The sequence below is a fragment of the Pongo pygmaeus genome, chromosome 20 (assembly GCF_028885625.2).
Source record: "Pongo pygmaeus isolate AG05252 chromosome 20, NHGRI_mPonPyg2-v2.0_pri, whole genome shotgun sequence".
In the NCBI taxonomy this organism is placed as follows: Eukaryota; Metazoa; Chordata; class Mammalia; order Primates; family Hominidae; genus Pongo; species Pongo pygmaeus.
This window is the reverse complement of record NC_072393.2, coordinates 64,323,090-64,340,143: the sequence shown is the minus strand read 5'-3', so window position 1 is coordinate 64,340,143 and position 17,054 is coordinate 64,323,090. Positions and strand designations below refer to the sequence as shown.

General features: G+C 45.4%; 1 protein-coding gene across 3 annotated transcripts; it reads left to right on the top strand.

Annotated features, from left to right (window-relative positions):
- Positions 1 to 5,851: 5,851 nt before the first annotated feature.
- Positions 5,852 to 16,765, top strand: ZNF671 (zinc finger protein 671). Of its 3 annotated transcripts, none has more exons than XM_054464415.2 (4): positions 5,852 to 6,117; positions 13,178 to 13,304; positions 14,080 to 14,202; positions 14,820 to 16,765. In XM_054464415.2, exons 1-4 carry the CDS (start codon positions 6,091 to 6,093, stop codon positions 16,034 to 16,036), a joined length of 1,494 nt encoding a protein of 497 aa, XP_054320390.1. In that variant the 5' UTR covers positions 5,852 to 6,090; the 3' UTR covers positions 16,037 to 16,765. The 3 variants fall into 3 exon arrangements, with proteins under 3 accessions (XP_054320390.1, XP_054320391.1, XP_054320393.1); XM_054464416.2 differs by having other exon boundaries at positions 5,978 to 6,602; XM_054464418.2 differs by lacking the exon at positions 5,852 to 6,117 and adding an exon at positions 12,717 to 12,735.
- The last annotated feature ends 289 nt before the right edge of the window (positions 16,766 to 17,054 follow it).

Sequence of the window (17,054 nt, the reverse complement as noted above, 5' to 3'; positions counted from 1 at the left end):
TTGATATCTTTCTCTTGGAAAGATAATCCTTCCTAATATATTTGGGAAATTCTCTGATATTATCCCTTTGAATAAACTTTTTAAAAATTATTATTATACTTTAAGTTTTAGGGTACATGTGCACAATGTGCAGGTTTGTTACATATGTATACATGTGCCATGTTGGTGTGCTGCACCCATTAACTCGTCATTTAGCATTAGTTATATCACCTAATACTATCCCTCCCCCCTCCCCCCATCCCACAACAGGTCCCGGTGTGTGATGTTCCCCTTCCTGTGTCCATGTGTTCTCATTGTTCAATTCCCACCTATAAGTGAGAACATGTGGTGTCTGGTTTTTTGTCCTTGAGATAGTTTGTTGAAAATGATGGTTTCCAACTTCATCCATGTCCCTACAAAGGACATGAACTCATCATTTTTTATAGCTGCATAGTATTCCATGGTGTATATGTGCCACATTTTCTTAATTCAGGCTATCATAGTTGGACATTTGGGTTGGTTCCAAGTCTTTACTATTGTGAATAGTGCCGCAATAAACATACGTGTGCGTGTGTCTTTATAGCAGCATGATTTATAATCCTTTGGGTATATACCCAGTAATGGGATGGCTGGGTCAAATGGTATTCCTAGTTCTAGATCCCTGAGGAATCGCCACACTGACTTCCACAATGGTTGAACTAGTTTACAGTCCCACCAACAGTGTAAAAGTGTTCCTATTTCTCCACATCCTCTCCAGCACCTGTTGTTTCCTGACTTTTTAATGATCGCCATTCTAACTGGTGTGAGATGGTATCTCATTGTGGTTTTGATTTGCATTTCTCTGATGGCCAGTGATGATGAGCATTTTTTCATGTGTTTTTTGACTGTATAAATGTCTTCTTTTGAGAAGTGTCTGCTCATATCCTTCGCCCACTTTTTGATGGGGTTTTTTTTTTTCTTGTAAATTTGTTGGAGTTCATTGTAGATTCTGGATATTAGCCCTTTGTCAGATGAGTAGGTTGCAAAAATTTTCTCCCATTCTGTAGGTTGCCTGTTCACTCTGATGGTGGTTTCTTTTGCTGTGCAGAAGCTCTTTAGTTTAATTAGATCCCATTTGTCAATTTTGGCTTTTGTTGCCATTGCTTTGGGTGTTTTAGACTTGAAGTCCTTGCCCATGCCTATGTCCTGAATGGTATTATCTAGGTTTTCTTCTAGGGTTTTTATGGTTTTAGGTCTAACATTTAAGTCTTTAATCCATCTTGAATTAATTTTTGTATAAGATGTAAGGAAGGGATCCAGTTTCAGCTTTCTACATATGGCTAGCCAGTTTTCCCAGCACCATTTATTAAATAGGGAATCCTTTCCCCATTTCTTGTTTTTCTCAGGTTTGTCAAAGATCAGATAGTTGTAGATATGTGGCATTATTTCTGAGGGCTCTGTTCTGTTCCATTGGTCTATATCTCTGTTTTGGTACCAGTACCATGCTGTTTTGGTTACTGTAGCCTTGTAGTATAGTTTGAAGTCAGGTAGCGTGATGCCTCCAGCTTTGTTCTTTTGGCTTAGGATTGACTTGGCAATGCGGGCTCTTTTTTGGTTCCATATGAACTTTAAGGTAGTTTTTTCCAATTCTGTGAAGAAAGTCATTGGTAGCTTGATGGGGATGACATTGAATCTATAAATTACCTTGGGCAGTATGGCCATTTTCACGATATTGATTCTTCCTACCCATGAGCATGGAATATTCTTCCATTTGTTTGTATCCTCTTTTATTTCATTGAGCAGTGGTTTGTAGTTCTCCTTGAAGAGGTCCTTCACATCCCTTGTAAGTTGGTATCCTAGGTATTTTATTCTCTTTGAAGCAATTGTGAATGGGAGTTCACTCATGATTTGGCTCTCTGTTTGTCTGTTATTGGTGTATAAGAATGCTTGTGATTTTTGTACATTGATTTTGTACCCTGAGACTTTGCTGAAGTTGCTTATCAGCTTAAGGAGACTTTGGGCTGAGACCATGGGGTTTTCTAGATATATAATCATGTCATCTGCAAACAGGGACAATTTGACTTCCTCTTTTCCTAATTGAATACCCTTTATTTCCTTCTCCTGCCTGATTGCCCTGGCCAGAACTTCCAACACTATGTTGAATAGGAGTGGTGAAAGAGGTCATCCCTGTCTTGTGCCAGTTTTCAAAGGGAATGCTTCCAGTTTTTGCCCATTCAGTATGATATTGGCTGTGGGTTTGTCATAGATAGCTCTTATTATTTTGAGATATGTTCCCATCAATACCTAGTTTATTGAGAGTTTTTAGCATGAAGGGTTGTTGAATTCTGTCAAAGGCCTTTTCTGCATCTATTGAGATAATCATGTGGTTTTTGTCTTTGGTTCTGTTTATATGCTGGATTACATTTATTGATTTTCGTATGTTGAACCAGCCTTGCATCCCAGGGATGAAGCCCACTTGATCATGGTGGATAAGCTTTTTGATGTGTTGCTGGATTCGGTTGCCAGTATTTTGTTGAGGATTTTTGCATCAATGTTCATCAAGGATATTGGTCTGAAATTCTCTTTTTTTGTTGTGTCTCTGCCAGGCTTTGGTATCAGGATGATGCTGGCCTCATAAAATGAGTTAGGAGGGATTCTCTCTTTTTCTATTGATTGGAATAGTTTCAGAAGGAATGGCACCAGCTCCTCCTTATACCTCTGGTAGAATTCGGCTGTGAATCCATCTGGTCCTGGACTCTTTTTGGTTGGTAAGCTATTAATTATTGCCTCCATTTCAGAGTGTGGTCTATTCAGAGATTCAACTTCTTCTGGTTTAGTCTTGGGAGAGTGTATAGGTCGAGGAATTTATCCATTTCTTCTAGATTTTCTAGTTTATTTGCGTAGAGGTGTTTATAGTATTCTTTGATGTTAGTTTGTATTTCTGTGGGATCGGTGGTGATATCTCCTTTGTCATTTTTTTATTGTATCTATTTGATTCTTCTCTCTTTTCTTCTTTATTAGTCATGCTAACAGTCTATCAATTTTGTTGATCTTTTCAAAAAACCAGCTCCTGGATTCATTGATTTTTTGAAGGGTTTTTTGTGTCTCTATTTCCTTCAGTTCTGCTCTGATCTTAGTTATTTCTTGCCTTCTGCTAGCTTTTGAATGTGTTTGCTCTTGCTTCTCTAGTTCTTTTAATTGTGATGTTAGGGTGTCAATTTTAGATCTTTCCTGCTTTCTCTGGTGGGCATTTAGTGCTATAAATTTCCCTCTACACACTGCTTTGGATGTGTCCCAGAGATTCTGGTATGTTGTGTCTTTGTTCTCGTTGGTTTCAAAGAACATCTTTATTTCTGCCTTCATTTCGTTATGTATCCAGTAGTCATTCAGGAGCAGGTTATTCAGTTTCCATGTAGTTAAGCGGTTTTGAGTGAGTTTCTTAATCCTGAGTTCTAGTTTGTTTGCACTGTGGTCTGAGAGACAGTTTGTTATAATTTCTGTTCTTTTACATTTGCTGAGGAGTGCTTTACTTCCAACTATGTGGTCAATTTTGGAATAGGTGTGGTGTGGTGCTGAAAAGAATGTATATTCTGTTGATTTGGGGTGGAGAGTTCTGTAGATGTCTATTAGGTCCGCTTGGTGCAGAGCTGAGTTCAATTCCTGGGTATCCTTGTTAACTTTCTGTCTTGTTGATCTGTCTAATGTTGACAGTGGGGTGTTAAAGTCTCCCATTATTATTGTGTGGAAGTCAAAGTCTCTTTGTATGTCACTAAGGACTTGCTTTATGAATCTGGGTGCTCCTGTATTGGGTGCATATATATTTAGGATAGTTAGGTCCTCTTGTTGAATTGATCCCTTTACCATTATGTAATGGCCTTCTTTGTCTCTTTTGATCTTTGTTGGTTTAAAGTCTGTTTTATCAGAGACTAGGATTGCAACCCCTGTCTTTTTTTGTTTTCCATTTGCTCGGTAGATCTTCCTCCATCCCTTTATTTTGAGCCTATGTCTGTCTCTGCACGTGAGATGGGTTTCCTGAATACAGCACACTGATGGGTCTTGACCTTTTATCCAATTTGCCAGTCTGTGCCTTTGAATTGGAGCATTTAGCCCATTTACATTTAAGGTTAGTATAGTTATGTGTGAATTTGATCCTGTCATTATGATGTTAGCTGGTTATTTTGCTCGTTAGTTGATGCAGTTTCTTCCTAGCCTTGATGGTCTTTACAATTTGGCATGTTTTTGCAGTGGCTGGTACCGGTTGTTCCTTTCCATGTTTAGTGCTTCCTTCAGGAGCTCTTTTAGGGCAGGCCTGGTGGTGACAAAATCTCTCAGCATTTGCTTGTCTGTAAAGTATTTTATTTCTCCTTCACTTATGAAGCTTAGTTTGGCTGGATATGAAATTCTGGGTTGAAAATTCTTTTCTTTAAGAATGTTGCCTTCTTTAGAAGATTTATTTAGGGTATTGTGACAAAGTCAAAAGGAGATGCAGGACAAAAATCATTATATGCAGGACATGTCCTGTATGTATAGGAATCTTGGAAATTTTATTAGTGATGTCTCTCATGCTACAAACATATTTGAAAAGCACCTACTGAGAGCTCATATGTGTACATTGTATGTATATTTTAACAGTGAATTATCAAGACAGCACAACTTCACTGTTGATTTTTACCATTCTGATATCTTCTTTACAATTGCTCAGCATTTTCAGGAAAAAAGAGTGACATTTTGTTGACAAAGTGTGGTCAAGATCACAACACAACCACATGCTTAACTTCATTCTTTCACCTCTCATACTTTAGTATTCAGGCTCGAACTTTATTGAGATCTTAACTTTGTCCATCTATCACAGATATTTCCTCAGAGCAATTTCTTTCATTATCTTCAAATAACTACGGAATCATTATTGATAGCTTTCAGGATTTTTCCCCCCAGGGATAATCTCACCTCCTAATACAGACACCATACTTACAATGACAATGAGAGGTTAAATGGTAATTGCATTGTGTTTTGCTGTGGTGGAGACATCACTGATTACCCAGGCAGGAAGAGTTTTCTGAAGAATCTGTCCACTGGTTTCAGGGATACTTCACATCATCCCTCTTCCTTCTTCCACTCCAAGGCCTTGTTTGGAATATTTTCTCTTACATCTCTGACCAAACTGAAGCTCACAAAAGTTACTGTAAAGCTTGAGCGCACACATATTTAAAAAGCAACAAGGTAATAGTTATTAGCTCTTAGCTGTGAGTGTACGCAACGTGACATTGTGGTGTGGTGTGTCTATTTAGTTTTGCAACTTTGGGGAACATCTGAAATGTCTCAACATTTCTGCGATCAGTGCATACTACACTCCGGGGAATCTAGGTCCAGGCCTTTCAAGAGGACAGAACTCGGCCGGGCACCATGGCTCACTCCTGTAATCCCAGCACTTTGGGAGGCCGAAGCAGGCAGATCACAAAGTCAGGAGTTCGAGACCAGCCTGGCCAACATGGTGAAATCTCGTACTCTGCTAAAAGTACTAAAATTAGCCTGGCGTGGTGGTGGGCCCCTGTAGTCCCAACTACTTGGGAGGCTGAGGCAGGAGAATCGCTTGTACCCAGGAGGCGGAGGTTGCAGTGAGCCGAGATCGCGCCACTGCACTGCAGCCTGGGACACAGAGCGAGACTCTGTCCCCCCAAAAAAAAAAAAAAAAGAGGACGGAAGTCCTGTCAGCCCTTTGAAACTCGGGTTACTTTTCCCAAACAACTTGGCCCTCCTCCTTCGTTTTCCCAAGAGCCCAGGCCAAAAATCCCCTGCCTTGAAGGATGGCTCAGTGGGAACCACACTACCCACAAACCTATACGTTGCATATCCAATGAGTGCCCAGGAGAGGGGTGTTTCAGTGCCTGCGGGGGGTGCCTGGGCGGGACTTCCGGCTCCTTGTAGCGGACATTTTGTTTGTTTCTGTCAGGCTGCACCTGGCTGGGGCTCTGTAACGCTTGGGTGGGCCGCAGGTGGAGGTGTCGGGAAAGCGCGGAGGAGATATTGTCCCCAGTGCCCCGAGACGCGTCCTACGCTCTGCGGGGACGGAAGTGCCTGCGTCTCCGATCGAGACGCCTGCCGCTCCCGGCAGCTGTCCGCGCCCACGGTCCTATGGCGGAGCTAACGGACTCCGCGCGGGTGGGTGCTGCGTCCTCCGGGCCCTCAGTCACCCTTTCTCCGACTCCGAATCGTAAAGTTCCTGCAGCCCCTGTGTCCCAGGACAGCGACGCACTCTTGCGGGGGGGGGTCCTATCTCGGTGTGGGTGGGTGTGGGAGAGTTACGGGCGGAGGGGACGGCGCAGGTAAAGGCTCGGGGGTGCTGCTGACCCACACGCATTTGGGAGACAGGGTTCTCATCAACACAGAGCAGAGTTTGAGGAACTGTGACTGGAATGGCAGGCTGAGAAGTTGTCCCTTCATTCTCAGGGCGTTGAGATTACCTGAGGGTTTTGAATAGAAGGACGTGATCTTAGCTGGGATTTTAAGTGTCTCGAAATTTGCTCAGGGGAGAACATTAGTTAGGGGTGGGGACTGCAAGGATGGATACGAGGAGACCGGTAAGGAGGCTGCTGCAGTGGATTCCAGGAATGCTTTGGTGGTGGATGTACCAAGAGTAATGGCAGGTGAGTAGGTAGAAGTGATCATATTCTGGGTAGGTTTTAAATTTGAAACCAACAGGATTTTCTGCTCCATCATATGCAGCTGTGATTGAAAGTAAGGCATGAAAGAGCAAGGTGTTTTTGTTGTTTTTCCATGAACGTTTGGATTTTGGAATGGTGACTCTGAGATATCTCAGAGTGGACGCTTCCTCACTTAGGCAACTAGAGAGGAAGGTCTGAAGTTGTGGGGAAGGGGCTGGGCTTAAAATGTCTTTGGGGTGAAGGGAGTGGTCTGGAGTAGGTCAAGGCCAGGAGGTCAGATTTAAGTGGGGCAGTCTTAAGTATGTTATTTCATATCTCTGGGATAAGAGATGAGAAGGCTGGGACTGGAGGGCAGGGAAGAGGAAGTGGGCATTCTTGAGACTTCCCCCAGAAGAGAAGGGTCCTGGCATTTGAAAGGGTTCTTTTCAGTGTTTGCAGGAGGAGAGAGCTGTAGGGTATGAGGAGTTTGGCCTGGGATGGCAACGATGGGTGGTGTGCTATAAATTTGCTACTATCTGATTATCTCACCCTCATTTTGTGTGTTTTCTCTTAGTTTTAGTTTTTTTTTAATTTTTTTTGAGACGAAGTCTCACTCTTTCGCCCAGGGTGGGATGCAGTGGCTCATTGCAACCTCTACCTCCCGGGTTCAAGAGATTCTCCCGCCTCAGCCTCCCGAGTAGCTGAGATTACAGGTGCCCGCAACCACCCCTGGCTAATTTTAGTATTTATAGTAGAGACGGGGGTGGGAGGGGTGGGGTGGGGGCGGGGGAGTGGGGGGGGACGTTCACCGTGTTGGCTCAGGTGGTCTTGAACTCCTGACCTCAACTGATCCACCGGCCCCAGCCTTCCAAAGTGTTTGGATTACAGGTGTGAGCCACTGCACTTGGCTTTGGTTTTATTTTATTTTATTTTATTTTTTATTTTTTTTGAGACGAGTCTCGCTCTGTCACCCAGGCTGGAGTGCACTGGTGCGATCTTGGCTCACTGCAGCTTCTGCCTCCCAGATTCAAGTGATTCTCCTGCCTCAGTTTTCCCAGTAGCTGGGATTACAGGCATGCACCACCATGCCCAGCTAATTTTTGTATTTTAATAGAGATAGAGTTTCACCATGTTGGCCAGGCTGGTCTCAAACTCGTGACCTAAGTTGATCCACTCCCTTCGGCCTCCCAAAGTGCTGGGATTACAAGAGTGAGCCACCATGCCTTGGCCAGGTTTTTTTTTGTTTTTTTTTTGTTTTGTTTTTGTTTTTTTGAGATGGAGTCTTGCTCTTGTCACCCAGGCTGGAGTGCAGTGGCGTGATCTTGGCTCACTGTAACCTCTGTCTCCTGGGTTCAAGCAGTTCTCCTACCTCAGCCTCCCGAGTAGCTGGAATTACAGGTGCCCACCACCACACCCAGCTAATTTTTGCATTTTTAGTAGAGACGGGGTTTCACCACGTTTCCTAGGCTGGAGTGCAGTGGCACAATCTTGGCTCACCGCAACCTCTGCCTCCTGGGTTCAAGCAATTCTCCTGTCTTGCCTTCTGAGTAGCTGGAATTACAGGCACCCGCCACCATACCCAGCTAATTTGTTTGTAGTTTTAGTAGAGAACAGGGTTTCACGACGTTGGCCAGGCTGGTCTCGAACTCCTGCTCTCAGGAGATCCACCCGCCTCGGCCTCCCAAAGTGCTGGGATTACAGGTGTGAGCCACCATGCTCGGCTGAGACCCCATTTCAAAAAAAAAAAAAAGTTCACTACTTCTCCCAGTCTTGCCTAGTGTAGTAGAAGGATCTCACGAATCCATCTGGCCAAAGATTTAAGGTGCTTCTCTAATCTTTGTGTTTGTCCAGAATGCTGGCTCTGTTTTTGATAACTCTCTGGAACTTAGGATGTACTACATTCTGTCATTATCCTGAGGCCAGAAGGTAGGAACCAGACTCTCTTGATGTAGCTGGAATGTGTTGAGGGTGTTGAATATGTTCCAGTTTCTTCTGTTTTCATGATGCAGCTGAGCATGGGTATTTATCTCCTGCTGCCTGCGTTAAGTTAGTTAGAGGATCTATGTCAAATGCCTAAAGTCGGCCAGGCGCAGTGGCTCACACCTGTTAATCCCAGCACTTTGGGAGGCCGAGGCGGGTGGATCATGAGGTCAGGAGATCAAGACCATCCTGGCTAACATGGTGAAACCTTGTCTCTACTAAAAATACAAAAAATTAGCCGGGCATGGTGGCGGGCGCCTGTAGTCCCGGCTACTCGGGAGACTGATGCAGGAGAATGGTGTGAACCTGGGAGGTGGAGCTTGCAGTGAGCCAAGATTGCGTAACTGCACTCCAGCCTAGGTGACAAAGCAAGACTCCGTCTCAAAAAAAAAAATGCATAAAGTCATGTTCAGGCAGCAGCCTCTGATTCTGGGGAGATAGCCTCTGGAAGTAGACTCATTGTGTATCCACCTTTTTATTTTCTGTAGTTTAGGGCCACTCAGGAATGCAAAACCCCATTGACTTCCAGAGTAGTTTTTAAGGAGACAGTCTACTGGGTGGGAGTTATAGAACTTGTGATACTTAGTGCATGGCCAAAGGAAGAATGAGTAGGCCTGGATTTTATCGTTGGATTGAGCCATATGGAAGGCTCATGAAGTGCCATGCTCTGGCTCTGGCTGTTCCCCTATCAGCTCCCTGATATAAATTTGGTAGAAGCCAGATTGTCAAGTAGCCACTAGAAGTGTATGCTGTAAGCCCCTTCTGGAGAGTAAATGGGAGCTGCACATTCCTGCCCCTTTTTTGCAGTGCTCCAAGGAGGTGTAGCCCCTAGAAGTATTTTCATGTCCATTTAATTCTGCCTATTTGTTCTGTGATCCAGGAAGACTTGCCTAGTTCCTTCTGCTCTCAGAGGTAAGAGGTTTAGGATGGAGCCCTTCGGGAGGTAGCTGTAAAAGATGCAGCACTCTATGCATGGCATAAACCTCTTCTGGGGAGAAACAAGGGCTGTATTTTTTTAAAGCCCTCTCTCTGCACTACTCACAGGGCATGAAGACCCTGGAAGCACTTGAGTGCCCATATCAAATTGCCACTTTTTTTTTTTTTTTTGAGATGGAGTTTCGTTCTTGTTGCCCAGGCTGGAGTGCAATGGCATGATCTCGGCTCACTGCAACCTCCGTCTCCCAGGTTCAAGTGATTCTCCTGCCTCAGTCTCCCGAGTAGCTGAGATTACAGGCACGTGCCACCATGCCCAGCTAATTTTTGTATTTTTAGTAGAGATGGGGTTTCACCATGTTAACCAGGATGGTCTTGATCTCCCAACCTCAGGTGATCTGCCTGCTTTGGCCTCCCAAAGTGCTGGGATTACAGGTGTGAGCCACCATGCCCAGCAAACTGCCAAACTTTTTTCTGTGATCTAGAAAGACATGTATTCCAGTCTCCTCTATTCACAGAGCCAGGAGGTTTAGAGTGCTGTTCTTTGGAGAGAAGAATTACAAGTTGGGACTCTTGTGTGGACTGTGGTCTGTAGAGACCACAGGAAAAAAGCAGTAGTTTGATATGGGCACATTAGCACTTCCAGGGTCTTTATCCCCTGTGAGTAGTGCAGAGGGGTTGATGTCTCATCCCCTTAGCTCTCTAGAGTTGGTGAATTAAGAGCCAAATCATGGATAACCTTAGAGTTAGGGGCTATATGTGAGGTCTAAACCATCCTCTTCACAGGGAGAAGGTGTGTGTTGGGGATTCCTTTCTCTACTGTATAATACAGTGCCCACAGTGGGGTTCATGCTTGAGTGTGCCTCAGCTTTTCCTACCTGTTCAAGATAGAGGTTTTCTCAGTTGCCTGGTGATCAGGAGTCTCTCAACTGGTTTCTCACTCTCAGAGGGAATGGTCCAAATAGGCATGTATTTCATGTGTCTGTGGGTAGAAAGAGTCAGGAGCTTCTCATTCCACTATGTTGCTGACATCACCTCTCTCACCCTCACTTTTGAACCACCTGAACTAAGAGAAACACACACTGAAAAGTTCCTTCAGTGCAGGGAATGAGCCTGCTTCAATTAGTGTTGCCAAAGCCACAGAATACCTTAAATGCCATGCAATAGATTGTCTCAGCCTCCTTTAGTACCTTTTTTTTGTTTTTCAGGCAGAGTCTCATTCTGTCACCCAGGCTGAAGTGTAGTGGTGCAATTTCAGCTTACTGCAACCTCTGCCTCCTGGGTTCAAGCTATTCTCATGCCTCAGCCTCCGGAGTAGCTGGAATTATATAGGTGCGTGCCACCATGCCCGGCTAATTTTTGTATTTTTAGTAGAGACGAGGTTTCACCATATTGGCCAGGTTGGTCTCAAACTCCTGACCTCAAGTGATCCGCCCGCCTCGGCCTCCCAAAGTGCTGGGATTGCTGGCGTGAGCCACCGCGCCTGGCCTTCCATTAGCTCTTTTGACTAAATACATTTCCCAAGAAAGACAGGCTCATTGTGGGCAGCTGCCTCACAGCAAGTTCTGGTTTTTTGTTTGTTTGGTTTTTTTTTTTTTGAGAGGGAGTTTTGCTCTTGTTGCCCAGGCTGGAGTGCAGTATCACGATCTCAGCTCACTCCAACCTTCACCTCCTGGGTTCAAGCGATTTTCCTACCTCAGCCTCCCGAGTAGCTGGGATCACAGGCACCTGCTACCATGCCCTGGCGAGTGTACAGTAATTTTTGTATTTTTAGTAGAGACGGGGTTTTGCTCTGTTGGCCAGGCTGGTCTCCCAGAGTGCTGGAATTACAGGTGTTAGCCACCATGCCCTGCTAGCAAGTTCTTACCAAAGGTTTACTCTAAAGTAAGTTGTTCTAATGTAGGAAATGTTTCTACTCGCATTCCCTATACTGGCGTACCTTGTCTTATTGTGCTTCACTCTATCACACTTTGCAGATACTGTGTTTTTTACAAATTGAAGGTTTGTGGCATCCCTGAAGTCATACATTGGCAATTCTTATATTTCAAACGTTTTCATCCTTATTATACCTATTACAGTGATCTGTGATCAGTGATCTTTGGTATTATTATTGTAATTGTTTTGGGCCATCATGTGGCACCACAAGCCACACTTACATGAGATAGGCAGGCTTAATTGTTAAATGTGGCCGGGCGTGGTGGCTCACACCTATAATCCCAGCACTTTGGGAGGCTGAGGCAGGTGGATCACGAGGTCAGGAGATTGAGACCATCCTGGCTAACACGGTGAAACCCCATCTCTACTAAAAGTACAAAAATTAGCCAGGTGTGGTGGTGGGCACCTGTAGTCCCAGCTACTCGGGAGGCTGAGGCAGGAGAATGGTGTCAACCCGGGAGGCGGAGCTTGCAGTGAGCGGAGATCGTGCCACTGCACTCCAGCCTGGGCAACAGTGCAAGAATCCATCTCAAAAAAAAAAAAAAAAAATTGTTATGTGTCTTCTGACTGCCTCACTGACCAGCTGATCCCCATCCTTCTCCCTCTCTTTAAGCGTTCCTATTCCCTGATGCACAGCAATATTGAAATCAGGTCAGTTAATAACCCTACACTGGCCTCTAAGAGTTCAAGTTAAAGGAGTAGTTACACATCTCTCACTTTAAATCAGGGGTGTCCAATCTTTTGGCTTCCCTGGGCCTCCAGCACTAGGGGTTGCATTTCAACATGAGATTTCAACATCCAATCCATATCAAACAGTGGTACAATGTGCAACAAAGAAATGGAAGAGGGTTGAGGATACCTGAGATCTGCATGTGGTTTGAGGTACCTGTGATTTAAAAAAAGGAACAGGGCCAGATTGGGAGGCTTTCAGAGCCACAATAGGGCTTTCCTTGGCAATGGGGCCATTGATGTTTTGGAGCAAGATGGGATACTGATTGTTGGCAAACACTTTTTTTTTTTTTTTGAGATGGAGTCTTGCTCTGTTGCCAGACTGGAGTGTAGTAGCACGATCTCGGCTCACTGCAGCCTCTGCCGCCCAGGTTCAAGCAGTTCTCCTGCCTCAGCCTCCCAAGTAGCTGGGACCACAGGCACACACCACCATACCCAGTTAATTTTTGTATTTTTTTTTTTTTTTTTTTTTTAGTAGAGACAGGGTTTCACCATGTTGGCCAGGATAGTCTTGCTCTCTTGACCTCGTGATCCGCCCTTGGCAAGCACTCTTGATGCTGTGTGTAGAGTGACATTTGGGGAGTCCAGGGAGATGGGGTGGTCCAGTAGGGTAGGGGGGAAGCTGGAGATGTGAGGGAGACGTAGTCCAGAGAGTGATGTGTATGAGAGGAGGGAGTGTGAGCTGATGGTCTTGTGACTTGGGGCTTAACTGAGAAAAATGAGCCTAGGTTCATACCTGGGATTTGTGATCTTGGGTACCCCAGGGGAGTTGGCTGGCTTAGAGTGTAAATGGCATTTATCTGTCAGCCTGTCTGTTGTTGTGGTGGGCTGACACAGTGATTGCTGGGGTGATCAGGAGAGAGTGAGGAGCAGTGGTACTAGTGCCTGGTATCTCTGACTTGGGAACCTGGGAGGTTAGTTAGCAGGATGTTGTGGGTAGGTATACTGGGGATCATTGGTCAAAAGACTTTTTATGCTCCTTCCTGTCCCTTTTGTTGCAGGGCTGTGTCGTCTTTGAGGATGTGTTTGTATACTTCTCTCAGGAAGAATGGGAGCTTCTTGATGATGCTCAGAGACTTTTGTACCATGATGTGATGCTGGAGAACTTTGCACTTTTAGCCTCACTGGGTAAGGTCCTCATGCTTTTCTCCCTTTACCACTCTGTTCTTCCTGTGGTCGGATCATGAGCACCGCTTTCTTCACCAGTTTCCTGGAGTAGGTGCTCAGGGTGCCAGGGCTAAGCTGTATGGAGTGTCCTCCCTACTTGCTGAGTAGTCCTGAAGCCATGCAGCCAAGGGTTTGGGTCATGAGACTTGTGGTTTGCCCAGTGGATCTCACTAGGTCTGTTCACTTTCTGTACTGGTGACTCTGTCCAAAATTATGATGCCTCTGTGCCCAAGGTTCTGTCCCTTTCTCCAGGTGACATTTTCTTTTCTTTTTTTTTTTTTTGAGTCAGGGTCTGGCTCTGTTGCCCAAGCTGGAGTGCAGTGGCGTGATCTCAGCTCATTGCAACCTCTACCTCCCAGGCTCAAGCCATCCTCTCACCTCAGCCTCCTGAATAGTTGGGACTACAGGCACACACCACCACGCCCAGCTAATTTTTTTGTAGAGATGTGGTTTGCCATGTTGCCCAGGCTGGTCTTGAACTCCTGAGCTCAAGTAATACCCTGACTTGACTTCTGAAAGTGTTAGATTACAGGTGTGAGCCACTGCGCCCAGCTCAGGTGAGATTTTCTAAGGCCTGACCTTGTCAGGAGTTATAGGCACTTACATAGTCACTTATAGGGACCTTTGGGTTATTCCTGCACAACTCCTCCCAGGTTATTTTTCTTACCTGAAGTCCATCATAGGGTGGTTTGCCATGGGCCAGTGCTGGCTGCTCACTGTTCTGACTTTCCCTTAGGAATTGCATTTTCCAGATCACGTGCAGTCATGCAACTAGAGCGAGGAGAAGAGCCCTGGGTGTATGACCAGGTGGATATGACTTCAGCCACAGAAAGAGAGGCCCAGAGGGGACTTAGACCTGGTGAGTGGACATCAGGGAAGGGCATGATGTCAAAGCTGGGTTCAAAACTGGCAACATTAACTGTTCACATCCGCGTTTGTTTCCAGGGCCAGTGGCCACACAGTGTTTCTATCTGTCCTTTCCTGTTCTTGACACGAAGATATATCATTTCTAGTTTGTTAGCCCCTTGCCACCCTCACCTCTGGCCTTCACCTTACACCCATGTTTTACCACTTCTCTGTCTGCATTTTTTGGCAATATTGACCTGCAATTAATGTTCACAAGATGTGCATATACTCTTAAATAGTCTTGGAACACCAGCTGCTCACTTGTAGTTGGATTTTCCTGGGACTGGATACATTTTTCATAGCACTCATGAGTCACTAACAGTCAAGGCCCTACTGGAAGCCATTTGTTTGGTTCCATTCTTATATCATGGCCCTTCATTGGCACTCCCCCATGGTATGACCTCCGGAGGCTCACTACCTCAAAGCCGTTCCTTCCTCACTCTGACCATGCCTCTCATTCTGAAAACAGTTTCATAAACTTATTCCTGCATGTGTCAAATGTACATATACGATGAGGTTGCCCCTTCCCACCCGTAAATATGCATTTAATCAGCATTTCTGTGTCTTCAGGTTGTTGGCATGGAGTGGAGGATGAGGAGGTATCTTCTGAGCAGAGCATTTTTGTAGCAGGAGTGTCAGAGGTCAGGACTCTCGTGGCAGAGCTGGAGTCTCACCCATGTGACATATGTGGCCCAATATTGAAAGATACCTTACACCTGGCTAAATACCGTGGGGGAAAATCCAGGCAGAAACCATACTTGTGTGGGGCATGTGGAAAGCAATTCTGGTTCAATACAGACTTTGACCAGCACCAGAACCAGCCCAATGGAGGGAAACTCTTCCCAAGGAAGGAGGGCAGAGACTCTGTGAAAAGCTGCAGAGTCCATATGCCAGAGAAGACCCTCACATGTGGGAAAGGTAGGAGAGACTTTTCAGCCACATCTGGCCTTCTTCAGCATCAGGCCTCTCACAGCAGGATGAAGCCCCACAAGAGCACTAAGCTTGTGAGTGGCTTTCTCACGGGACAGAGGTATCACAAGTGTGGTGAATGTGGGAAAGCCTTCACCCGCAAAGACACACTTGCTCGGCATCAGAGAATCCACACTGGAGAAAGGCCTTATGAGTGTAACGAATGTGGGAAATTCTTCAGCCAAAGCTATGACCTCTTTAAACACCAGACAGTTCACACTGGAGAAAGGCCATATGAGTGCAGCGAATGTGGGAAATTCTTTAGACAAATCTCCGGCCTGATTGAGCACAGGAGAGTTCACACAGGTGAAAGACTCTATCAGTGTGGCAAATGTGGGAAATTTTTTAGCAGTAAGTCTAACCTCATTCGACACCAGGAAGTTCACACAGGAGCCAGGCCTTATGTATGCAGTGAATGTGGGAAAGAGTTCAGTCGGAAACACACACTTGTTCTGCACCAACGAACTCACACTGGAGAAAGGCCTTATGAGTGCAGTGAATGTGGGAAGGCCTTTAGCCAAAGCTCCCACCTTAATGTACACTGGAGAATTCACAGCAGTGATTATGAGTGTAGCAGATGTGGTAAAGCTTTCAGCTGCATCTCCAAACTCATTCAGCACCAGAAAGTTCACTCTGGAGAAAAGCCTTATGAGTGCAGCAAGTGCGGGAAAGCCTTCACTCAAAGACCCAACCTCATCAGGCACTGGAAAGTCCACACTGGGGAAAGGCCTTATGTGTGTAGTGAGTGCGGGAGAGAATTCATCCGGAAACAGACACTTGTTCTGCACCAGAGGGTTCATGCTGGAGAAAAGCTTTAAGAGTGTAGCAAATGTGGGGGAAAGTCTTAGGCCAATGCCCCCGACTTACTGTATGGTGGGGAACTAGCAGTAGTTAATGAGTGCAGCAGATGGAGGAAAGCCTTCCCCTGGAGGCTGAACCTTACCCGCCATTGGGAATTTCACACCGGACACAGGCCTTAGCAGTCCAAGCAATGTGCTGTCTCTGTTCAGCCCAACAGCTCACCGTAGAGTGGAACTCTGGGAGCAGCCATTGGGAGGGAGCCATCAGTAAGAAGTGAAACTTCATAAATATGGACATTCCCACTGGGGAGATTCCCTGTGAGCGCCAAGTATGTGAGATGCTTTCAACAGCTGTGTTGCACTTTTAAATGGCTATTGACCTTTGCTGGGGCAGGAGCCATCTGCTCCTACCATCTGGCAGAATCATACTGCGTTTACCATTTACCCCAGCATGCTTGTGACGGGCAGACCTCTCTTCTCTCCCCAGTCCCTAAAAGGAGTTGTGAGTGGTCTCACAGCCCACTAGGGGTCTTAATTTCCTCTCTTTTGATGTAAATGGCATGGAAATAATCAGCTTTGTTCAAGAGGACACAGAAGGATTCTGCAAATAGCCTGCAGAGACTTGCCTGCATTGATTGGTTTCATATGATGCTCGTTATGGATATATCCAATATCCAAGTCACCCAGCTCTGGAACTGCCTGCTTCACATTGCTCATGATAATAAAGGCCTGTTCTTTAAGCCACCATTAATGTTGTGGGTTCTGTTTATTGTTTGGAGTCTATTGAGGAAACAGTTGTGTTCTCAGCATGAACAAGTTAACAGCTTTTGTGGGAGTCCTTGTTTTCTGTCCCTTAGAGCGTATGGCAGAGAACAGCTCTGATTACAGCTTTGACCTAATTTGTGTTGCTGTTCAAGCCCTTCTAAGACATACTGCAGGGCTTTGTGAGACAAATCATGTGACCTGGATGCCAGTTTTACTGTAGGTTTGGAGGTAACCATGAAGAGATATCAGTTGTAACAACTTCTAGAGCACC